Below are 26,074 nucleotides of genomic sequence, written 5' to 3'. Positions count from 1 at the left end.
CCCCAGAGGTTATAGTCTTTCAAGGGCAACCAGTTATAATAGATTTAACGTTGACATTTTTTTCACAAAACTTGAAACTGTTTTAAAGCGTTTCTTGGTGTTTGGAGATGGTAGTCGTATTTATAATTTAGATGAGACAGGAACCGTTACCGTTCAAAAGTCCTAAAATGTGTTTGCACAAAGGGGTATACGACAGGTTAGTAAGACCACAAGTGCCGAACGTGGAACGCTCGTTACAACCTGTTGCATTGTTGGAGCATCGGAAGCAGCTATGCCTCCTGCTATGGTATTCCCAAGAGTGCACTTTAAAGACTTTATGATAAATGGGGCGCCGAACGGAACTTTAGGTCTGGCTTCGAAAACAGGTTGGATGAATACGAAGTGCTTTGTGGAGGTTGTTAAACATTTCATTAAGCACACTGGTAGCACAAAGGAAAACCCTTCTTTGTTGCTAATAGATAATCACCAAAGTCATTTATCGATTGAAGCAATCGATTTGTGTAAAAATAATGGTGTCACGATCATAACTATACCGCCGTACTGCACTAATAAGTTACAGCCATTAAACGTAGGCTTACTAAAACCATTTCAAACTTTCTATAATGCGGCAGTAGATGCATGGATGATGATATTTACAATTTATAACGTAGCTGCGTGTGTGGCCATAGCATATCCACGAGCATGACGCCCATTAACATTACAAGTGCTTTTTGGAAAACCGGAATATTTCCATTCGATCGGCATATTTTTACGGAAGAATATTTTTGTCGAGTTCTGTGATGGATAGGCCGCTTAGTGCAGATGAACCTACTCCTGAAAATACAGATGAACCTCCAGTTGTAGAAAATGCAGGTCCAAGTAACAGTGATACCGCCACGAAAACTTTTGTTAGCCCAAGTGTTTTCAAAGGTTATCCTAAAACTCCGCCAAGAAAATCAGGCGAGAGTAACAAAAAACGCAAAGGAAAGACGATGGTTGCTACCGATACGCCGGAGAAAATGGAACTTATTAAATCTAGAAAAAAAACACCAAAACAAAAAAAAATTTAAAAAGCGCGTATTAGATAGTGATTCTGATGAACAAGATGAAAATTAAATGGAACTAGAGGATTCTAGCGGAGGAGAAGATTATATTGGTGAAGATCCCGAGCCCCCAATTAGTTTCGAATATCTTGATCGCTGTCCTAATATCGGGGAATATGTGCTTGTTGAATTTAACTCTAAGCAAAAAACATACTATGTGGGCAAAGTCCTATCTCAAATAAAAGAAAATGATTTTGAAATATCGTTTTTAAGGAAAAGCATTAAATGTGGAAACAGGTTCTTATTTCCTATGGTCTTAGATATCTCACATGTATTAAAAAAAGATATTAAAATGATTTTGCCGGCTCCTTTAACACAAGGGTTAACCAAGCGCCAAAAGTTGCTTTTGAAATTTGAAATAAACTTTGACAGTCTTAACCTAAAATAATAATAAGTGTTGCGTCTCAGTGTTCCAACATGGATAGGTATAGTGAGACATCTGGTATTTTTTAGTTTTAATTTTTTTGAGATGTTACCTTTAGTTTTCGTCAAAAAACAATATCGTTTTTCAGTTCCTATTTATATGCCAAATGTAGAGATAAAATATGAGCTTAAAACAGCGTTTAATAAAAAAGTTATTAATATTAAAAGTTTTGCGTCTCAGTGTTCCTACCTCTCCTCTACTTATTATTTTTTTTATAGAAGACTATGGTCGTGCCTCTCAGACGGAATGACAGATAATTAAAAAACTATCAATTGTAAAAAAATTTGGATCTTTGTCTTTGTAATTTGTATTTATTCAGATTCAGAATGGCAGTACAAATAAATTATGCAAATTTAAAAAAATATGACATACTAGTTTTCTACATAAGATGTAATGAAAATTTCCTTCAGGCGGCAGACTTATATTTTAACAACTTTTTATCCACTATAGGTATACCTACTTATTAACGGGTTGCATTATCTCGTGTAGTTATCCTGCGATAAGACAACTTTTTTCCAACAGGTTTTTAAAACTAAAAGAAATAAAAGAACTAAAATAAATTAATTCCATCATGGCGTCTTTTCGAAACCAAGAATAAATCTAAATATCAAAAAGAGAATCGAATTGATAAAATTAATATTTTGTCATGTGTAGCTGCAAATCCATCTACACCTTGTAGAGCCAGTGAATCTGCAGGCGTGATTAAGAAAAGCGAGACCAATTTGAATCTAAGAATACATATTTCACCCTTACAAGGAAGAATTGTTTCAACCTGAAAATGCTGAACTTCGTTAATTTTTTTTGTTGTTGATACGTTGCCCAGATACAATTGAACATTCACTTTGGCCGATTTGTAAAATGGAGCAATGGAGCCTATTTTTAATCGGATGAAATCTTTAATAGGCATAATGTCAGTTATTGACACCAAGAGAATCACAATCAATATTACTGCTGAACGTCAACGGCAAAGAAGGTTCGGGTTTAGCGTTGAATATTTCATTAAAGATAAGCAACTACAAGCAATGTTTTCAGAATGTTTAAAGAGATCGATATTTAAACATACTACAACAAGTCATTATAGAAAATATTAGAAAATAAATATAGAAAATAATCTTGCAAATTTAAGCAATATAAACTGTCAACAAGAGGTTAACTAGGACTGCTAACATCATTTGGATTCGTTTCCACAAAAATGAATAAGAACCAATGATCATATAAGATGGTCAGCAAGATCTTTCCATATTGGACTTTTTTTGTGACGTTCTATCTAAAAAACAGAGTTTATGTGGTGCGGCATATAAATTCTGAACAATTAGAGCACTCAATAATAACAGCCATACAGAATTTGCAGGCATATTCCATTATATTTTTATATACAATAAAACGGATTATATTTAAATTAATATAAACGGAGATAGTTCTATAAGAATCTGTCAGTCTATCATGTCCTCGTTCCATAAAATATAGCACAGTAATGCGAAAACTGCTAGGCTCTGTCTCCTATAGCAACTAATATAACCTACAAAAGTGTCCAAAATTGGACATCCTGTACCACCAATTGCATATCTTATTTTAGCCTCGTGATAGATTTTTAGCTTTGTATGTTGAACTAAATTGTCGAAACAGTGGGCTGCCAAGACAGTTATGCATATAGGTCTCCTAATGAACCCGTCATGCCCCACCGGGGGTTACCAGAGCCCAAAGGCCTTAGAGAAACCGATAAGGCTCTCTGGTCTGAAGGACTTAAAGTCACTCGGTACACTGAAGGGTTACCCAAGTATTTGAACCTGGCGCGCGTGAGTGCTGGGACTCCCCGACAACATGGTCAACGGTTTTATCCTCCTCACAGCACCATCGGCATTCCGGGTTGTCCGCAATACCGATAGTATGGAGATGGCTTCGTAAGTACCAGTGACCGGTTAAAACACCTGTCACTAGCCGAATTTCGCGTCTTTTTAGGCGTAGTAGATTTTTGGTGAGACAGGCAGAGGGCCCACCTATGTGCGCCTTGGCCTGTCTCATACCAGGGGACTCAGTTCATCTTCGGTGGGTCCACTTGTCCAGCAGACCCATCATTGACGCGACCGTAACGCATTTGGCGATACCAACTATGGGTTCCGGCCCCATCGGCACAATTTGCCGCATTGGTGTGCCGCAGTATTAGCCGCAGCAAATATGGTGCAGGTGATCTCCTCTTTTTTATTTTTCTTTTATTTCAAAAATTTCGATTTTTTTTTCTTAATGATTCACAAAACGGATGAAATAGATTGATGGAACTAGGCAATAAAAATAGCTAATTTACCTGTGGTAAAAGAAAGCCATTTTAAAGTAGATGACATCGTGTATTACGGATATAATCGATTAACCTAAAATTATCAATCAGGACGATATGAAGACGTCTTTCACTGACGTCAAAGTGACGTTCCTAAAATGACGTCGCTTAACGTCATTTGACGTCATTTTGCTACCTGGGATGTTGTGATTTCTACTTTAATAACTGTTCTCCCTTTTCGCTTGACATCACAGAGATCAACAATGTCCCGACTGCAATACCCGCATTACTTTCGAAGAGTAAACATTAATGGCATACAAAAAACCACGTTATACAAAATAATAAAAATTGGAGTGAATCGCCCTGGAATGTCGCTGAAGGTAAGATGCAGATTTTTATTTATTTATTTACTTACAGCAGTCCACAGATATACATCAAACTATTAAGTGTGAACGAAAAAGACAATAAAAAATATTAATGTATTATTAAGCTCAAAAATTATCGCTACAAAAAAGAGTTCCACAAAAAAAAGGATCTTAATTAGTTAAAATTACACTTATACAAAATACAAGAACATCTGTGATTAAGAAAAGTGTAGTTTTTTAATAGCTGCAATACTACAGTTAAAAATGTCACGTTGATCTTAAACAGAATGTCGCACGCTCTTCGCAGTGGACAAAATTTAGTGATGTGTGTTCTAATTCTCAATAGGTAAAACGTTTGTGGGTGTCTAGCTGATATGCGGGGCAAATGAAAATTAAGCTGTTTTAAAATTTCAGGCAAATTAAACAAGTTCTTTACCAATTTATATAAAAACTGCAAATCAGCCTTTTCACTATTCTATCGCATTCCAGGTACACTCGACGTCGCACTTGAACCATAGACACTACAGAAATATTCTTTGGATAGTTTCAATATCATTAAATAGTTTTGATAATGAGAAGGCCAAACTTTAAAAACATATTTCAGTATAGATCTGAGATAAGAAAATCTTAAAAATGTTTAACTAAGAATCCCTTCAAGATTCTGAGAGTTGCATATTATGAAACTCAACATTCTGTATCTACGTTTGACAATATTTGTTATATGTGATTGAAAGGAAAAAAAACAATCAAAAATTACCTTCGAGCCTTTAAAAACCATGGATCTGCGTACGTTAATATTATTATTAGTATAATCGTAAAAAATTGTGTTTTTGTTTATGCTGAAAGAAACAACATTACACATGGCTGCGTTTAAGGGCAAGCTATTATTTTTGAACCAAGTATTTAGTATGTGTAGGTCATTTTGAAGTAGAATGGAATCCATAATGTTGTCACTTTTATAATAAAGTTTTGTATTATCGGAATATAATAGAATCTTTAGGCTAAGTTTAAAAGATATTTTACTGATAATTGAAATAAAGAAAAGCGAGCCTAAAATTGAGCCCTGTGGTCGCAATGATCTCTAAAGTGGCTTTGTTCTTTGCAGAACTCCGACCCTATTCAATGTGTTAAGTAGCATAAAAAGAATTAATTAAATATGTGGAAAAGCCGTAAAATTTTTGGAGATTTTCGAGAATGCCTTAATTAATCCTGTCAAAGGCTTTAAAGGGTATTGATATAGACTACGTCAACTTGTGAATTAGCGTTTATCGATTCTGAAATAAATAAATAAAAAATGCGTAAATTTAAAATGCTAAGATCTAAGAAACTTGTTAAACTGCCTTCCCAGCAAAAACTTTTAAAATAAAATGCATGGTATCGATTTTTGTGGTATCTCTGAGTACTAGTGTCTTAATAAAATGAACATTTACTTCATTAAAATGCATATATTATGAAATCCTTATTGTTTACTAACCATGCTGTTAAGAATTATATAACTATAATTTTAACCAATCACGTTTTATTACATCTGCAATTTTTTCTGCGATCATTATAACTGCAGCATGTGTGTGACCCGCGATTTGCGCTGGCATCACTCCAGCATCAACCACTCTTAAGTTTTTAAACCCATGTACTTTTAATTCAGAATCAACCACGGAAGTTGTTGGATTCGGTCCCATTCGCGTTGTAGCAACTGGATGGTATATCTAAAAAAATCATAAATTCTAAATATCATTACAAAATACGATCCATATTATTATATTTGAAATAAGTATTTAGAATAAGGGCTCTAATAAAAAATATTTTTAATATAGGTAGACTTACAGTAGACCCGACACTTCTAAACGCACAAAACCACCAATCCTTAGATAACCGTTCATAGGAATCATCACAATCCGGCATGGCTATTTCAATTAGTGTAGCGTTCCACTCTCTAAATACCTCGGTTTCATTAAGTTTTAATACTTCCTGGATTCCTTCATACAATGCTTCCAAGTCTTCAGGATTTGAAAAGTAATTTGTGTCTATTAAAGGAAAATCCCTGGGATCATTAGATTGCAGTGTAACTCTTCCAAATGATTTGGGTTTAAGCAAAATGGTTGTGGCGCAAAAATCGGTTTGAGAATTAAGCACTTTAAAAGCATTAGCATATTCCTCTTTAAAGCTAAAAAGGTTTTTAAATAACTAATTAAGGCGGACGTGTATAGCTGGTTAGGACTTACAGTAAACCGCTGCCCATATCTGGATTAGCTGATGTAATTATATACTCGGTTTTATTTGTTGGGAATCCAATAAGGTGAACCATAGCCACCAGTGGGCGTTTTCCTTCTGCCCATAAATTAAGATTTTCTGCTAAATTACTACTATAGAATACTTGGTTGGTTCTACAAATAACATAATACACATTACTGCCTTATACAGGGTGGCTAAACATAAACGAAGCGGCGGCCATGTCGAGCTCGTAAAGATTTTAAAAAGAAAAGGTTCGCACCCGTCAATTTAGTTTACCAGGGGGACACATGTTAAAAGTATAATATCACCCCCATCTGTCATCCCACTAAGGGATGACAGATGTGACAGAATAGTGGGTCGAGTTCTACCTTGTTTGAAAGGTCGTTCGATTCTCTTTACAGCTATACCTACTTTAAAGCATTTTACTTCAGGGGTTCTCAAACTATTGATAATTTTAACGTTTATTATAGTTTTTTGGAAAACCTATATTAAATGTTGGGTTTTAAAAAAAACTGTTATGATTTCCACCTCTATAAAATAAAGTACATAAAATAAATGAAAACGATGAGGATTGGTGCTTGGAGTTTTCTAAAATTACCATTGAAAGAACATTAAATAATACTAATTATGTGTTTAACATTTGTTTCTCAGATATGAATGTTCGTTTTTGTTAAACGGCACTGTAAGCCGTCATAATTGCCGTTATTGGTCGGACCACAATCCATACATTTATCATTAAGCACATACTCAATATCCCCAAGAATTAACCAATTGGTGTGCTATTTATGGCCATCATATTATTGGATCATTTTTTATACCCGGTAATCTTGATGGAGATATGTACCTCAGGTTATTACAAGAAGCTATCAATCCAGCAATAACTACTATTATTGAAAATGACAATAGCAATCAATATGTTGAAGGCGAGGTTATATTTCAGCAGAATTATGCCCCCCCTTATTAAAGAGTAAGATCTATGCTCCCCAACCAGCTTCAATAGAAAAATTACGAGAAAGCATTACACCTGAATGCCAACAGATAATTCCTGATATGCTACGAAATGTGCGACGTCGATTTGAACAAAATCTGTATTATTGCATTGACATTAACAGTGACCATTTTTAGCATTTGTTGGACTAGTGTTTATGTGTGATTGTTATAAATTTATAGTTTGACAAAGAACTGCGATTACTTTTCAAAAAACTGTATTAAATGTTAAAATAGTTAATAGTTTGAGAACCGCGGAAGGAAAATCTTTAAACTAAATATAGCAGTTAAAAGAATCGAAAGACCTTTATTCCGTTTAAAACTGTTGAGGTTAGTTCCACCCTGGCTAAAGGATGGCAGATGAGGGTGGTATTATACTCTGAAAATGTTTCGCTCTGGTAATCTAAAATGACTAGTATTTTTTTTTTAAATCTACCATGCAATCTAAAGTTTGGTTGCCCGCTAGGAACCGATGCTACCGGGAAGTATAATCAAATGTGCATTTCCATTTAAGATGCCAATTATCGGACGAAGGACGCATATGATTTTAATACCAAAGAGCAGAGGTGAAACAAGAGTGACTCCATACAGAGTGCTGGAAATCATCAACGATGTTTTTTACAAATTACAAAAGCCGCCAAACGCTAAAGCTCGAGTTATTCACTTTAACCATTTGGCTTATTATTATGCAAACCTCGAAGACGTTAAACTGCGACAAATCCAAACAGAGTCGGAATTGACATTTTATATATTTATGGCACATCATTCTAATAACCGAAAAAGTTGGTACAGCGTGACCTGTGAAGTATAGCAAGATACGTTAACTGCTCCAGCTCAGTATGCTGAGCAGTAAACAGAGCTGGGCGTAGCGTGTATTGTGTAGAATTTACAAACGTCTAGAGGAATGGCTAAACTCGGGTCGTCGGTCTAATCCCAAAATTGAGCAAGCACTCATGATAATCGAGAGCTTGCTCTAAAAAAGAGCCTGATAGAAAGATCTTCTACCTGGCTACCAAAGAGTCGTCATGCGAGAAATCAACCTCTAAGGACTTTTGGGACGCTTTTGTGATCTTTAAAGAAGGATTTAATTGCCAAGAATCTCAAAAACCTAGCAACTCCCAAACTCCCAAGCGGATTCGATAACCTAGACGATGTTTCTCAGATGTTAAAAGTGTTCTTCAGATCTACAGGCGTGCAATTGTTTATTTTAATTCACATCTTAATAAACTGGAAAAATTAGTGCCAGTGTGTTTGACATGTTTATTTTCGAGTTTCTACGATTAAAGTCGTATTAAATACCCCACATCTATTTAAATTTATAATATGCAAATATGGGTTTTTTTTACGACTTTTGCAATGGAAATGCTGTTGTTCAAGTATACCGTGGATGATTTTCACATCATGGAAATCCAAACAACCTCTTCCCAGTATACAAAAAAAAAAACATTTTTAACGAGCCACTCGACAAGGTTAAGAAGAAGTAGAAAATATTCTAAATTTGGTAAAAGATGCAACGACTAGCTCCCAAAGAATTGCCATTCAATTGATCATTCCACAAAAGAAAAGAGTATTCACTATGCCCCATGAGTAAGGCCTATATCCATACCATGTGTAGAGTGAACAGCACATTTAACCGCAAGATTATGTTAGGTTTATGCAGTTTTGTGGTTGAATAATTAATAATTGCCGTTTATGCGCAAAATTTTTACCGATGAAACAACATTCACCCATGATGATATCAATAATACTCACAGCTCTTCTAATATATGGTCAAACGAAAATTCACACGAAACAGTCGAAACTAATCTTCAGAATAAGTTTTCGGTAAACCTATGGTGTGTTATGGTCGATGGTTATATAATTAGCCCACACATTTTAGACATTTAGTTATTATAGAAATTTTAGATTTTTTAATTGTCTCACAGAAGAGAACTACTTATTTTTTTGAGCAATGTGTAAAACATTATTAGAAGAAGTTCCTCTAAATGCCAAAATTAAAATAAATTATCAGCACCAATGGAGCTACCGCATATTTCACTCGTCAGGTCAAGCAATAGTTGTATGAAGAGTTTCCAGGGCTAAGGATTACTCGCGCTGATCCTATTAGTTGGCCTCCAAGATCTCCAGACTTCCTACCACTTTACTATTGTTGATGAGGACGGTTTAAAAATGAGGTATACATATTGAAAGTTGACACTCGGGAGGCCCTAATTCAATGCATTAGAAATCCGCCAGTGCTTGTTAAATAAGAACATAAATCACTTAGAAAAGCAACACGTGCCTGAAGTTTGGAGGTTAATAGCAGTATTTTTGCACATGTGATGTAGGAAATTTTATTTGTTTGTAGTTACGCTATATTTTAAAAACAAAGAATCACATAAAGACATATGGGTTTTTTATATTATTTGCACGTGTACAATACTCTCCTAGAGTTTGGTGCGTTCCCCCGACTCATTCTGTATAAGATACAACCATTCTAAAACATACCTAAAGCAAAGTGCCGAAAACAAAGTATGATCTAACAGATGTTCTCCAACCGGTAAATCAGCTACAACTGGAATGTTATGTTTTTCAAGTTCTGCTGCTGGTCCAATTCCAGATAACATCAAAACCTGTGGAGAGTTAATAGATCCCGCGGAGACAATAACCTCTTTTCTTGCTTTAGCCACATACTTCTGACCATTTTTAACAAATTCTACTCCCAGGGCCTTTCTTTTTAATTTAGAAGTTATTATTTTTGTAGCAAGAGATTTTAAAGTTATTTTAAGGTTCATACGATTCATTGCTGGCCGTATGTAAGCAGAAGCTGTACTTGTTCTAGTATTATTATCTAAGTAAAACTGCATTCTACCAATACCGTGTTGAGTAGCGCCATTAAAGTCGATTTCTTCGTTTCCCAAAGATGTCGCAGCGCTTACTAATTTATCAGTCTAAAATTATTTTAATTTATTTTGCGAAAATATCACATTAGAAGATACAGTAATAATTAACTTACCAAACCTTCTGTATCAGGCGGTACGTTGATTATTTGCATGCCATTAAAACCATGATATTCTTCATCAATAAGATCATTGGCAATATTAGCTTTTTCTGATTTCTTAAAATAAGGTAAACAATCCTCATAAGCCCATCCTGGATTTCCCATTTGTTCCCATTCGTCGTAATCTTTCTTATTTCCTCGTACATACATACCTCCATTTATGGAACTACATCCTCCCAATACTTTACCTCTGGGATAAAAACACTGATGTGAGTTTGACGCTTAAATTAAAAAATCAGATTAATTCAATAATATTTAACTTCATAGCTTATAATATTAAAAGAAAATTTAACAGTATTCTAGTTATTTTGTTAGGCCTATGCTCTAACACTATGGAGGTGAACATTTTACTATGCAGTGAAATAATAGACCACTTTCATATTGATAACTTTTTCGCATAGAAAGTAAATAAAAAATTACAGGCATTATATGCGACACTCTGTATTTAAGATTATTTTTTTGGGTAAGAAGTAGTTTGGGTTATGCTAAATTTGATGCTTTAAATTTTTATATGATCTAGTTAAAAGGTTCAACAAATAAACGGTCGGAAATAGAACTTTTAAAGAAATGTGTGTATCACCCCTACGATATTTTTACTCTTAAATGCAGCTTTAGCAGAATTGTTTTTAAATGAATATATAAAACATGTACGTGATAAAAAACGAAGATTCTTCAGAAAAGTGTTTCTTTTTGCAACAACATAATTTTTGTTTATATAAGTGGAATTACTAGGCAGGCACTATTATACAGGGTGTTTCAGAACTATGGGATCAAACTTCTGGGGGTTGTTCAGTGCAACAGAAGAATCCATTTGAGTATAGGAACCCATGTCCGGAAATGCGTCACTATGCCACTACGGCCCTAAGACGCGTTAAAATTTATAAAAAACATTAATTACCTAAATAGGATCTGCTGCATTTATTTTTACCTTTTGTACATGATACCATAACAACAATTGTTTAAAATCAACGCTTAACCAATCAAGAATTGGCGGATATGCCTTTGGCATACGGAGCAACAAACTGCAATGCACGAGCAGCATCGCAGTTGTATCATAAACGTTATCCCGAACGACAGCATCCTGGATACAAAAAGTTTATTGCGGTTCATCGGCGGCTCGCTGAGACAGGCATGTTTAAGACCAAGATGCATGATACTGGTGTTGCTCGAACCGTAAGAACGGTCGAATTTGAAAAAGAGGTGCTTCAGCGAGTTGCTGATAAACCATCAAATAGCACACGTGACGTCGCTAAGAATATGAACGAGTAACGCTTCTGTCTGGCGGGTACTACACGAGCAACAACTCCATCCTTACCACTTCCAAAAAGTTCAAGGTATGACTGCAGCCGATTATCATCCTAGAGTTCAATTTTGTCGATGGCTTCTGGATCACATCATTGCACAACCAAATTTTTTACCATATATTTTGTGGACCGATGAAGCCTCTTTCACAAGAGACGGTATTTTTAATACTAGGAATAGCCATGTTTGGGACGAAGAAAATCCTTATGCAATTTTTCCAAAAAAACATCAGAATCGTTGGTCTGTCAACGTATGGGCAGGCATTGTTGATGATTATTTAATTGGGCCATACCTTCTACCGGAACGGTTAACAGGACCTATTTATCTGCGTTTCTTGGAGGAAGTTCTCCCAGAACTCCTTGAAAATGTTCCACTAAACGTTAGGCAGCAAATGTGGTTTCAGCATGATGGAGCGCCGGCTTAATTTGCTGTACAAGTACGCGAGTATTTGGCTCAGCAGTTTGGGCACCGTTGGATTGCCAGAGGTGGAGCAGTTTCTTGGCCTCCTAGGTCACCCGATTTAACGTCGCTCGATTTTTTCTTGTGGGGACATGTAAAGTCTTTAGTCTACGAAACTCCAGTAGAATTAGAGGTAGACTTAATTGGACGAATCACAGCAGCATTTGAAATCATTCAAAACGAGGATCAAATCTTTAGTGTAGTCCGCCGAAATCATATGCGGCGTTTAAATCGGTGTATTGAGATTGGAGGAAGACATTTTGAACAATTGTTGTGATGGTATCATATACAAAAGGTAAAAATAAATGCATCAGATCCTATTTAGGTAATTAATATTTTTTCTAAATTTAAACGCGTCTTAGGGCCGTATTGGCGTGGTGACACATGTCCGGACATGGGTTCCTATACTCAAATGGATTCTACTGTTGCACTGAACAACCCCTAGAAGTTTGATCCCATAGTTCTGAAACACCCTCTATAGCCATGTAGCCAATATTATTTCAGTGGTTCTATTTATTTAGACATTCATATTTAACTTACTCTAAACCTTTTTCAAATTGTGGTAGCAAAAAAAGTTGCTGCTATCAAATTTCAAGGGATCAAGGGTGACTTAACTCATTTCTGAAGTTAATGATATTTACACTTAGGTAAGTATTTGTAACTCTGGTTAGTTCGCAAGATATTCGCAAATTTTTAAGTTACCGCTGTATATTTACCAAAGCAAGATGTGTTTTGCGTTGTTGTATTATAGCCCCAACTCCAGTGTGAATACAGTGAGTATAAGGTTACTCCTAGTATTGATGTCCACTTTGGTTCTGGTTCACCTGCTTCAATAACCAAAACAGTAAATGGCCCTTCTGTCAGGCGGTTGGCAAGGACTCCACCAGCTGTACCACCTCCAATGATGATATAATCAAATGTACCATAATCTAAATAAAATCAGAATATAAAAGTTAGGAACCGGTTAAGTATATTTCAAAAATTTGACTAATTCTAAAGCTGGCTGTGCTCATGCTAATCATGTACTAATATTAGTGTTTGTGATCAGTAGGTTTTTTATAAAATTTTAATACTTCTTAATAATAGAAGTATTAAATATTGAAATAAGTGAGAAGAAGAGACACCATTTACGTGCTACCCATTCCCGGTTAAAGTTCTCATCAGGCTTTTGTAATATTTATTAAAACGCGATAGTTTTTACTTTTGAAATGTAAGCACCGAGATGGAGGATCGCTGCAGAGTTTGAATTTTTGAACTTAGGTCAGCCAAGTATATAAGTTATGTCTGTCCTTTTCGATGATATATGTATTAGTTTGACTTAATTTAGGGCCAAATTTTGTTGCAGGATATTAGGAATAAGTTAAATGGGTTAAACGTGAATAAAAGATTGACCTAATGTTTCTGATTATCGGTACATATATGACATAAATCACGGCCATAAGCAATTTTCTAATAATAATTCTATTTTGTATTCCTTTTTGTTATTTTGCTTTAGTATAGTTGTTCGTATCTCAAATTAGTATTGAAGTATATTGTTTTCTTTATATTCTCTTTTTTAAATATTTATTTCAGTAAGACTATAGTTATTTTCATGATTTTTATTAATCTTTTTAGTTAATTTTCTCAGAAAGTATAAAAATAAATATAATAATAAAGACATAGAATAAGTGGCTGTTTTTTCGTGCCATTAACTATTTGTAAATATTTTCAAATTATTATGTGTTCATGGGTTGACACTAAAAATTAAATTCCATAAGGTGACGCTTCCCTATGAATTGCTTCCAATTCTTATTTTGTGCAGAATGAGGATTAATGTATTAAGTGCACATATTTGTTTCAACCCAGTAAATATAGTAGTGGCCCAGTGATGAATGTGCTTGGCAAGTGACGGCAACTTTTCTATTATTCTAGCCTTGTTGACCATCACTGTTCCATTTTACCATCATTCTAGTAATAAGACTTGTTTGTTTGTTTCAAATATCAGAGAAGAAAACAAATCGAATAGGCATATGTATGAGTCAATCAATTAAAACATAGTATGGATATCTCGAGTACAACAGAACTGCAAGAGAGCAAACCGTAGTGCAGAAAATCATTTATTTGTTCATTTTATTATTCCAATTAATTATAACAATTTTGAAAATACAAAACAAATATATAAATCAAACAAACGACCTTTATAGTCAGCTTCTCTCCAAAAGGAGAGGCTGTTAAAGCCATAGAAAAATTCTAAGCCGTACTTACATTTAGTTACCTAACCTAAGCCTAATAAAACCCAATATATTAATGAAAAGCTAGATAACTCGGTCCATTATGTTAGGCGGTACCGAGATAGTACATAGTAAAACTATTAAGCTCTATTCGGAAAAAAAAAAATTGTATGCATATAATATCTTATTTTCTCTGAAATGCATATAAACCCCCATAAAAACTCATTCACTGAGAAGCTGCTATCTGATCCTTCTTTTGAAACAGGATAAAGATGTGTTAAAATGAGTAACTTGAAATTTATTTACGGTTGACGCTATGTTATAAGAGAATCCTCTTTTAAAAAGTTCCTTATTATGCTTGGGGATCGTAAGGATGTGCTTTCTACGTATATTTAAATTATGAATATCAGTTCTGTAAACATTTTTTCCTACTGAGATCGATAGGACACTGAAATTTAATGATGTTATAAAACAGACAAGCCAAGTGCAGTACACGCCTATTGAAGATTGACAACCAGCTAAGTTCTTTAAGCTTATGTGATACGTGTTGTCCACGTCTTATGCCACATATAAAACGTATGCATGAGTTTTGGACCTTTTGCACTCTCCGGGCCTGTGTTGTATCCAGAAAAGGACCATAAGCACTATCCGCGAAGTTAAAGTGTGATCGTACGAGTGCGTCACATAGTTCAATTTTGGTTTTCTTTTCTTAGTAATGCCTATGAGGAAAAAGAGACCCCGTTTTTTAAACCCCGTTTTCGATACTTAGATCCAACTGACTCAAGATATTTTCACGTAGTTTATCATTACAAAATAATAAAGCCACCGATTTCAAGGGGTTCAACCTCAGCATGTGACCCGACAAACTGAACCCAACGTGAACCCGGACACCTCACAAAGCGCCCGAAGATCCGTATTTATTCTAAGGTTAGCCTTTGTCGCATTTTCTGGCTTAAAAGAGTATAGAAGTGTCGTCGGCATATAAATTATAATCACAATGGTGAATAGATTTAATAAAATTAGACGTGTAAATTGTAAAAAGAAGGGGGCCCAAGACACTTCCCTGTGGGACACCTGAGTGTAAAGTCATTACCTCAGAGTACTTCCCATCAACTAATACCCTCTGCGTCATGTTACTTAGCACGTTGAACGCCACATGCTTACCGGTGGTCATCATTAAAATCAGGCAGGGGACCTCGTGGTCACGGGTGAACATTTCTTGTCTCGCTTGTCAGGACCGACATTTGTTATTTAGTTTTATCGATATTTTGGACTTGGTATGACTTTAGAGTAATTATTTTTGATAAATATTTTCTTATTATGGTATCTTTACTTACTTTTTTTCATGATCCACCGGTGTTCACTTGGTCCTAGAATGTAATTTTACATCTTGGGACCAAGTGTTCATCGGTGGGCATATTGCTTTTTTTTACCGTTTTTTTATTTTAATTTTATGTTTTGTTTAGTTTTTTGTTTTACAAATTAATTATTTGTTACAGAATTAATTAAAAATGACTGGAAGACGCTTAACAGATGCTGAACTTGCCGCTGAATTAGAAAATTTGACTGATGAGGAAATAATAACAGGATTTTCGGATGATTCAACCAATGATCGAGATTTTGAGCTGGAGGAGAGCAGCTCTGATTCAGAATCTGATACTGAAGATGGAGGAAATAATTCGGATGAAGATTCAGATGATGTTGTTCATTTAGCGAATCCTATAAATGGCCGGAGATGGAAGCCTGTAAATGGAGACCGTTTAACATTCGATACATTTCCGAACAATACAGGAGTAAATCCCGCCATAGCTGTTGAGTTAGCTGGAAAAGATCCTGTGGATTTTTTCAACTATTTCATAAATGACGATATAATAAATCTGTTTGTTACGGAAACCAACAGATTTGCTTCACAAAAAATTATCGGCATTACAAACACCGGCAACCAGACGGGTAAAGAAAGAATTGCAAAGTGGGTTGATACCGATCCTTTGGAAATGCGTAAATTTTTAGGAATTATTATTTGGATGGGCTTACTTCAAGTACCACAACTAAGGGATTATTGTTCTAAGGGTCTCCTGTATCAAAATAATATTCCTAAAATAATGAGCCGAAATAGATTCGAAAACATATTAAGCATGTTTCATACTTGTGATAACGAAAGTCCAAGAGATATGGATAATCGCCTTTATAAGATAAGTGACGCCCTAAAGATGATCCAGTACAAGTTTCAAGAAGCATATGTTCCAGAAGATATTGTTTGTATCGATGAAAGCAATGTGCCATTTTGAGGAAGGATACATTTTAGGCAATACATACCGAATAAAAAAAACAGATACGGCATTAAAGTTTTTAAGCTTTGTGTAACAGGAGGATATACTTGGGCATTTAAAGTCTATACAGGCAAGGAGAAGACCGATGATATAGCAGTCTCAGAAAAAGTTGTAACTGAATTGATGGATGGCCTCTTAAATTCAGGAAGAACACTTTAAGGACAATTGATATACAAGTGTCTCGTTAGCCGATAAAATGATGGAGCAGAAGACCCATCTCGTTGGAACGTTAAGAACCAATCGAAAAGGTAATCCTCCAGAAGTTAATAAAGCAACATTAAAAAAAGGAGAAGTAATTGCAAGACAGAATGAAAGAAAAACAGTAGTACTAAAATGGAAAGACAAACGGGATGTGTTAATGCTTAGTACCAAACATGACGATTCAGTTACAACTTTAAAAAAAAAAGGGAAAATGTATACCAAACCAGCTGTTGTGTTAGACTACAACAAAGGGAAAACATTTATCGATCTCTCAGATCAGATGGCAGCCTATGCCCCCTACTGTCGCCGTACTGTAAAATGGTATAAACGTGTACTTTTTCATCTAATAACTCCTATGATAGTTGTAAATGCCTTACATATATTTAACAAGGTAAATAACAAAAAAATTAATATAACCCGATTTAGAGAATCTATTGCTTCGGCCCTGGTAGAATCTACTGATAATTTGGATATGCCATTAGCTGCTCGCCCATCAACTTTTAAAGAGTCCCAAAGACAAGTTCACACATTAAAGGAAGTTCAAAAGAGGGAGGAGTCAAAAGAGGGTGACTAGAAAGAGATGTAAAGTCTGTTATACAAATATGTCAAGATAGCATAATTCAGCCTATGCCCGAAAAAATGCTAAAAAGGTAAACACTATTTGTCAGCAATGTCAACAACCAATGTGTATACCATGTTTTAATGACCGTAAGTAAATTATTTTGGGAAACTGCTTAAGAATAATGGTAATTTGGTTTAGAATGTTTTTTCAGTTACTTATTTTTCGTTCAAAATATACATTTTTTTAATTTTCCACAAATATTATGACTTGTTTTGAGAATTGATAACTGTCATTATAAACTTTCAGTCGGAAAATAATGTTTCATTTCCTAAGAATTATTCAGTATTTTTTTATACATTGTCAGACCAAACTACCAAGTCCAAGTAAAAAAAGATTACATTCTAGGACCAAAGTTTATATTTTAAATGCTAAATATAAGCAAGATGTTCCTACCGATGAGCACGCGGTCTCCAAATATAACTCGTAGTGTGCCCACGGGTGGTCATATTGTCATAGCAACTAAAATCACTAATGACCACCGGTGATCACTATGTCCCACTATAAAAAATTAAAATGTCCACTGGTGGGCACGTGGCGTTCAACGTGTTAGAAAAGATTGAATCATAGATTGGGCATTAAACCGAAAACCAATATAAACCAAAATACTCAACAAAACGTCATGATTTAACAAGTCAAAATCTCGTGAATAGTCTAGAAGTACCAGAACGCTCGCTTTGCTATTATCCAATTCCCCATTAATACGGTCTGTAATCTCAGCCAACGCAGTTGTACAACTATGTCCACGTCGAATTCCTGACTGCTTTTCTGGCAAAATATTATTACTTGAAATAAAGACAGAAATTTGCATTGCCATAACTTTCTCTAAAATTTTGGACATAGCTGGTAGGATAGAAATAGATCTTAGCTGTCCATAGTCATTGGGCTGATTGACTTTTGGAAAAGGAACAGCAATGGCGGTATACTGTAACGTAATACTTAAACGCTATCTATAGCAATTTCTTTTCATCTTTTTTAGAATAGTAACTGCTCATTGAAGGAATTTAAACACATTACACTGGCGGTATTTCATTGGTAGGCGGAACTCCTTTTGAAAATGTCAACAAATAACATACTAGGGCACGAATGATACTTGGGGTCGTTCTATGGAGATCAGAACGTGCCAAAGCCAGCACAGCATTTGTCAGGACGAAAATAGTTATTACGATGTGTATGCTATGTGTATCCTTTTTTAGAGGGTCGAATCGTGGAGACTTACGGAGGCCTCCTCCAAAAAACTTGAGGCATTTGAAATGTGACTGTGCAGAAGAATCCAACAAATCCCTTGGACAGAGAGAAAAACTAATACGGAAATGCTGAGACGGATGGGAAATGAAAAAGAAGTTCTGAATACAGTTAAGACTCAAAAGCTAGATTGCTAATTTATCTTGGATATGTTAAGCATCATAAGAGCCGACTTGTCCTTTTGCAGAAGATTATCCAAAGCAAGAAATATGGACCTAGAGGAGTGGGAAGGAGAATATCGTGGTTGAAAAATTTAAGAACTTTCTTTTAACAAATTTCGTATAGCCAACATCATTCTCCTTCTTCTTGTGAAGAATAATTCGAGCAGAAGAGACAGTTCATTGTCAAAGGTAAAATTCTTTACCTTTAACAATGAACTTAATTAAATTAAAGTATGTTGCATTTTTCTAGGTGATTTACATTTAACGAACAAAAAACTTGAGAGTTTGCGAATTAAATTTTTAATGCACTTAAATGAAATGAAAAAGATTATAAATATTTCGTGTCGAAAGGTATTTCTGACTAAGTTCAACGTCAAGTTAAGTTGAATATAGACAGCATGCGAAAAATTATACAAATATTATAGTTGTATGTAGAACTGAATAAAAATTGTATGCACAGATAAAAAATAAATATTATAAACTTACCTTTGACATATCTACTTGCAGTGTTGTTCTCTGAAGTAAAAAACTCATCATTGTTAGTTGGGAAGATATAGGATGAAGAGTCATTAATAGCCTCCTGAATATCATCTACCTGAATATCCTCAACATCATCAATAAATGATTCCCACTCGCTCGCTTTTGCTTCGAAAGTTAAAAGTACCAACATTAACCACAATAACGCTTGATTCATTTTGAAAAAATAATTTTAATAACAAAATATAATAATTTAATTTTAATAATTGAGCTTATGAGTTCAGGTCTACTACTAAGTCTTATCGTATTAGATTCTGTGCTGCATTTATACCATAAATATGTGCATGCTCTATTAATTCTCTTTAAATATTTAGACAATAAAATTTTTCTAATCCTTTTGCATTATTTGATTTTAATCCCTAATAGAAAAACATACACCAATTTTTATATTATTTGCACACACAAAAATAGTATATGTGCACTAAAACAAATATTTGTGAAGTGAAAGGGATTTATCTATTCAAATGCATGCTCATTTATTTTATTTTCTAGTTGCATAGTCCTATCTGATTTGCATGGCAATGCATGACAATCGGTAATGTAGTGGCGAACTTTTAGATGCTGTTACCGTTTACTGAAGTACATGCTGCTACCCATCTCCCTTTAATATAGTATTTTGATCATAAGTTTGTTTTTGTCTCGCACTTTCCCAAGAAAAATTTTGAAAGTATTTTTCTGTTTAAGTTGTTAGGCAATGTTGGCATGACGATAGTCCGATGATTAATCTCATTAAGACTAGAAACAATATAAGTCATAAAGGGACAGCAATAAGATAATAGACTAGCAGACTATCGTGTAGTAAGCCAGTACCGTGTTATACTAAGAAAAAAACCTTGCACCGACTACAAGACTCAATACTCTCAATGGCAAAATCAAGCAAGAAATTCGTAATAATCGAAGTCTTGAAAACAACGACAATAACATAGAAACACCTGAATCTCCGACTGTGAGTAATAATGTAGAAGAAACTCACCCTGACAACACACAACAAGACAACAATGAGCTATGTGATGAACTAGCAAGATATGTGGTACGGCCACTGCTGGAATTTAGTGGGACAGACCCACTTAGTAGCCCATCGCTACCAAAAGTGAACTCATCTAAAAAACTCGGCGAAAATATTGTAAATAACCAGATTAATAACACACTGACAAGCTATGTTATAGAAGCTGATATACTGGAGACCCTGCATACACTGATAGTATATTGTAAAGCTAATGCAATAGTTGAGCTGGGCCACATGAACTAATGCCACCTTAAGAAAAACGGTAACGAGGAAAAAATCGATACCCTTTGGAAAGATATTGGACAACCCATCGAAGACACTAGAAAGGTGAGGACTAGAAAGCTGGAGGGGCGAATGGGAAATATAATTTCAAGCACTCGTTCTCTGCTCACCAATGTCTCGATACACTCAAACAGCGGCTTACCGTTTTCTCCCAATGCCTCAGGAGGTATAAAGCCAGCAACGTGCAAAAAGGCTACAACAAGCTTTTCAAACAGGCAAAAAGGACTTTCTATCGAAAGCTGAATACAGAGTTGAAACAAGGGACCAAATCACCCCCAAGCCAAGGGCAAATTAAAGAGTTTTGGGGCAGTCCACTTTTAATACCACCAGTAAACAACGAAAATGCTACCTGATACAGTCAGATGGAATATGAACCATTCACTAATGATGAAGTCTCCAGAGTTATGCAGGGACTTCATAACTGGAAAACTGCCGAACCAGATGTCATCCAAAATTTCTGGTTGAAAAAACTACATAGCACACATGAAAAGTTAACAAATATTATAAACGACATTATTTATTGATCACAGAAAATGCCTTTGTTCCTCATTCAGGGAACAAAACAATATATCTTATACCAAAGAATCATAATAACACCGAAGGTCCATCAAATTCTAGACCAATCACGTATCTTTCTACACTATAAAATCATCACATCATGTCTCACTAGGCGCATATATCAATACTGCGAGCGCAATGACATTATCGCGTCACAGCAGAAGGGTTGCTCGAAAGGTGCTTTGAGCTGTTAAGAATAACTCATAATTCATTTTGTCAATTAAAATTAATAAATAAAAAGTATAGTACGCAAACAAATTAAAAATCGAAGAATTTATGTAATATCGGGACAAAAAAAAGTCCTAATTTAACACTTTTTCAATCTGCCTGACTTTTTTGTCCCCATATTAAATAAAATCCTCAATTTGTCACTTTTTCTATTTTCGTACTATAATTTCTGAAAGAGTCTCACACTTCCCACTAATTTTAAGCGCACGGTATAGCGTAGAGAGCGAAATTCAAATTTGACACCTTAAACAAATTTTAAATTACCCGCTATTATGATGTCACAACCCATTTTCACTTCCGGTTAGTACGACTCCTCGAAATTCAGAAGGCGCAACAGTCAATTGACGTTCAGTGTTCTAATGGCTCTCATGGGAGTTTCCTATCTAAATAGTATTAATCTATGTACCCGGACAAACAAAAGTCTTCGATTTGGTCGTGTAATTTTTAAGTTAAGCGTTCGTTTTTTATATACTTCCGAAACTGTGTATACTTAATTAAGAAGTCGTTATTTGTTTTTTTCTATTGTTTGTAACTGAAGCATAAATAAATTACGATTTGAGTTCGATGAATTCGCATTTGCCCTGTATCCGAGTATTTTAAGTGGATCAAGCAGCTAAGCCGGGTAGTTTTATACTACCACATTTACTTACATTTTTAGAGCACCTCATGTCAAGCTGGCGTACCAAGATTTAGCTGCAAGCACCTAATTGTACCAAAATCGAGACTGAAAGTGTTGCAATTAGAAGAGGCATTTTCCAAGGCGACTAACTAAGTCCATTGTGGTTTTGCCTTGCAATGAACCCTTTATCCTACCTGCTAAATCTAACTACGGCTTTGCATTCAAGAACAACGGTACAGAATTAACCAGGCTTAATCATTTTTTATATATGGATAATTTAAAGCTGTATGCATTAAGAAAAAATCAGTTTAAGCAAATGGTGAACATAGTCAAAGAGTTCTCCAATGAATGAAATTGGCATGAATTTTGGTCTGGACAAATACAGTGTCCCCAAAATAATCAGAGGACAATTATTTTGAGGACCTGGGGAGGGGTACGATATGGAGAATCGATAGAAGAACGAGATAATGGGTACAAATACGAACGACGAAATGTACCAATATCTAGGTGTAAAGCAGGCGCGAAAAATGGACCATCAAGCGATAAAGAAAACATTAACCACAAGGTTCATTAAAAGGGTGAGAGAGATATTACGAACCTATCTTTACAGCAAAAAGATGTACAAAGCATTGAACACATACACTTGCTCCGCACTTTTTTAGAATAATCGACTGGAGTAAAACCGATATCTAGAACTTACAATGGAAAATCCGGAACATTCTGATAACTATTGAGTGAACAGGAAGTAGGAATACCTCATAAGTATAATATACTTGAAGTACATCGTTTAGAACCCATCTTTACAAAGTGACAAATGTCACTGTGGATGCCAGGTGCAGGAAACCATACAACACTTGACTGGTGGCGGCCAGGCATTCCCTGCGATAGAATACAAAGATAGGCTTGATTCGGTGGGGAAGATCAAGAGCTGGCAAAGCGCCTAGAACCCATACAGCAGAACAATCTCTCCTACTAGAAGTACATCCTTGAGACTCGAAAACAACAACTATAGTGAGATTGCAGTGTTCTCAGAGACTAACGTGTGATGCATAAGATCGACCAGATTTCATAGCAGTAGCAGTACCAAATAACAGCAATTTAACTGTTAAACAAAAATATGGAGCAATTAACATCATTAGAACAGTTATGTTTTCATAAAATTTGAAAAATGATTTCTTCTGCAACAACTTTATATTATTTTGATCCTAGAAAAAACTACTGTCTGTGGATTATGGTTTGGTTCTCACGGTCTTGGTGCAATATTTTCTCAAGAAGTACGACCAATAAAGTTTGCATTAATATCATTAAAAGAGGCACAAAGGTGCTATTACAATATCGAAAAAGAATTACTTTTACAGGGTGTCCCATTAAGAATGTTCCTCGGCTGTATCTCAGACCCCAATAATCGTAGAGCGTTGAAAAAAAAATTAGTGTAAAAGTGGCCCAAAAAAAATGGTAAATATTTCGAAGTTCATTGGTCAACCGCTAGAGGGCGCTCTAGCTACTTAAACACTTTAAAGTCTATTTTTTCCAAAAAACCTTTAATAACTTGCATCCCAAAATATTATCGAAATAATCTACAAAGTATTCCTGACAAAAATGTTTTGACAACCATTTCTGTCAAATGTCAAATAAAGTGGTGGGGAGAGTATCTATCTTAAATGAGAAAAACGGTAAGAAGTACGCTTTGGCTGCACCGATTTTTTTAAAACAACTTTTATTTAAAAGCTCTTTTATTGCGTTATTTTTCTACGAAAAAGATATTATTGGAAAATTTTCCTAAAACCCGCTAGGGGGTCTACTTCTAACTTACGCTATTCGACTGATTATTTTAAGAAACTCAAATGCAACCATGTGTGTTTTTTTACGGTATTAAGAGCGGAGAACAAAGCTTAATAATTTAGTAAAAACCGCATTTCGATATCACGTCTCTACCTAAAGTTACAAAAAAAATGTGTTTATTAGAAAGTGAAAACATCAAATATGGTCGTTAAGTTCTATTTACCAGACGGGTTAAAAAAATTGGTGTCTAAATGAATCTTTGTGTAGAGAAACAATCTTGGTATACCAGCTTTGTAGAAATTCCGGAAGGTGGCGTTTATTTATACACTTCTTTATACAGGAAGTTTCATTGATAATAAATCAGGTAATAAATCAATGTTTATGGGAAAACTAGGAAAACTATGCAAAGGAACGTTTTAAATATTGATCAATGTTGACGCGTCATTGTAACACGACAAAAATTTTTTGATAGTTTTGGCACTTGGTACCGATTAAACTGAAAAAAGATACAAATCTTGCTTATTTTAAATGGAATAAAAAATAATATTATTTTAATCCCTACACTAATCTAATACCTGCCGAGGTGTTCGAATTGTCGTCCGTCTTGTTCTATACAATTTTGAACTCTTCGTCGGGTTGATTCCACGGCTGCCTCTATTTCTGCGGCTGGTAAACTCCGAATAGCGCCCCTTATTCGCTGTTTCATATTTTCTCTATTGGTAGGAATCGAAGAAAATACAATGGCTTTTATTCTACCCCATAAATAAAAGTCAAGGCAGGTTAAATCTGACGATCTGCAAGTATATGCAATGTAATCTAATAATGATTCTATAAAGATAAAATTACCTTGCCGGCCAAGGGAAAAAGCTACCTCTGCCAATCCACCGATCAGGGTACCGCTGATTAAGGAACGTTCGCACTTGTACCGCGAAATGAGCCGGGCATCCGTCATGTTGTAAAAACATGTTGGCTCTTATAACCAGAGGCACCTCTTCTAATAATGCTGGGAGCTCATTTCTTAAAAATCCAAGATATCGTTCTCCAGTTAGGCTCTCATCAAATAAAAATGGACCTATAACCTGAGATCCTATTACACCGCACCAGACATTAACACTCCACCTTCCCTGATGCTGGATCTCGCGCATTCAACGAGGGTTAGTTTCAGACCAATAGTGCATATTATGTTTGTTAATTCCTCCGTCACTATTGAACGTTGCTTCGTCTGTCCATAAAATTTCGTTAAGAAAATTTGGATTTTCGAGCAACATATTCTCCATCCAATGACAATCATCTAGTCTTCTGTCATAGTCTTCTAGATTTAATGCCTGGTGGAGTACTGTATGGAATGGATGAAATCTATATGCAAAAAAATTAAATTAAGTAAGCATCTAGGCACTAATTTTTGAAAAATTGTGTTATACCTGTGTTCCTGCAAAATTCTGTGAACTACAGAACGAGGTATGCCTAAATCGCCTGAAATAGTTCTGATGCTTGTGCGGATCAAATTCTACATAGGCCAAACAATTTATTATGTTTTCCTCCGTTCTCCTGCGACCTTGTCTACAGTAGGGGTTGGATGCACTACACTACCTGTTGTCCGAAAACGACGGGCCAAATGAAGAAATATGCCTCTACTCAGACGCCGGTTTTGAGAAAAACGTTGAGCATACAGCCTTGCAGCTATAGTACCATTTTTAAAACATTCATAAAAAATTTTGATAACATTTACCGACTCTTGCAAAGACAGACGCATTTTAAATTAAAATAAACTCTGATCGAAATAAATACAACTAAATTTATAGGACCACCGAAAACTTTTAAGCAGCTGTCACAGAGTTGTCACCGGCCTTTTTGTTTTTTAAACAAATGCAAAGCTAACTTATTATTAAAATTGGCATAATTTAATTACCTATTTATTTATACTCGAATAAACTGCTAACCGATAGTCTTATATAAACTTTAATTTTTAGTTCCTTTATGAACACAACTAATATGTTGCTGTATTTTTTTCAATATTATTCTTCTAACTTATTTTAGCACATCATGTGGTATTATTTGTTGCTACGTTGTCCAAAAATTTAAAACGTTCGTATGCATAGTTTTCCCATACTGAATAGATTTATTCCCGGTGAA

At 35.1% G+C, this 26,074-nt stretch overlaps 1 protein-coding gene and 1 long non-coding RNA gene across 2 annotated transcripts; both read right to left on the bottom strand.

Moving 5' to 3' along the window:
• Window positions 1-5,568: 5,568 nt before the first annotated feature.
• LOC126745074 (glucose dehydrogenase [FAD, quinone]-like) lies at window positions 5,569-19,715 on the bottom strand. The gene is made up of 7 exons (XM_050452762.1): window positions 19,416-19,715; window positions 12,880-13,092; window positions 10,358-10,623; window positions 9,850-10,292; window positions 6,366-6,527; window positions 5,968-6,307; window positions 5,569-5,849 (listed from the first exon to the last, which is right to left on the bottom strand). Exons 1-7 carry the CDS (start codon window positions 19,621-19,623, stop codon window positions 5,640-5,642), a joined length of 1,842 nt encoding a protein of 613 aa, XP_050308719.1. The 5' UTR covers window positions 19,624-19,715; the 3' UTR covers window positions 5,569-5,639.
• A 4,443-nt stretch (window positions 19,716-24,158) lies between these two features.
• LOC126745157 (uncharacterized) lies at window positions 24,159-25,724 on the bottom strand. The gene is made up of 3 exons (XR_007663449.1): window positions 25,363-25,724; window positions 24,788-25,297; window positions 24,159-24,735 (listed from the first exon to the last, which is right to left on the bottom strand). It is a non-coding gene; the product is annotated as an uncharacterized LOC126745157 (long non-coding RNA).
• Between the last annotated feature and the right edge of the window lie 350 nt (window positions 25,725-26,074).

Source organism: Anthonomus grandis, chromosome 15, assembly GCF_022605725.1.
Source record: "Anthonomus grandis grandis chromosome 15, icAntGran1.3, whole genome shotgun sequence".
Classification (NCBI taxonomy): Eukaryota; Metazoa; Arthropoda; class Insecta; order Coleoptera; family Curculionidae; genus Anthonomus; species Anthonomus grandis.
The sequence above is the reverse complement of the archived record's forward strand: the minus strand, read 5'-3'. Positions and strand labels throughout refer to the sequence as shown.

What these genes read in the sequence shown, in the direction of transcription:
- LOC126745074 (XM_050452762.1), bottom strand. Translation starts at nt 19,623, where the DNA reads ATGAATCAAGCGTTATTGTGGTTAATGTTGGTACTTTTAACTTTCGAA. An exon ending in TGCAAGTAGATATGTCAAAG is followed by an intron (nt 13,093 to 19,415) that starts GTAAGTTTATAA and finishes GATTTTATTTAG; the next exon opens with ATTATGGTACATTTGATTAT. An exon ending in CGCCTGATACAGAAGGTTTG is followed by an intron (nt 10,293 to 10,357) that starts GTAAGTTAATTA and finishes AAATAATTTTAG; the next exon opens with ACTGATAAATTAGTAAGCGC.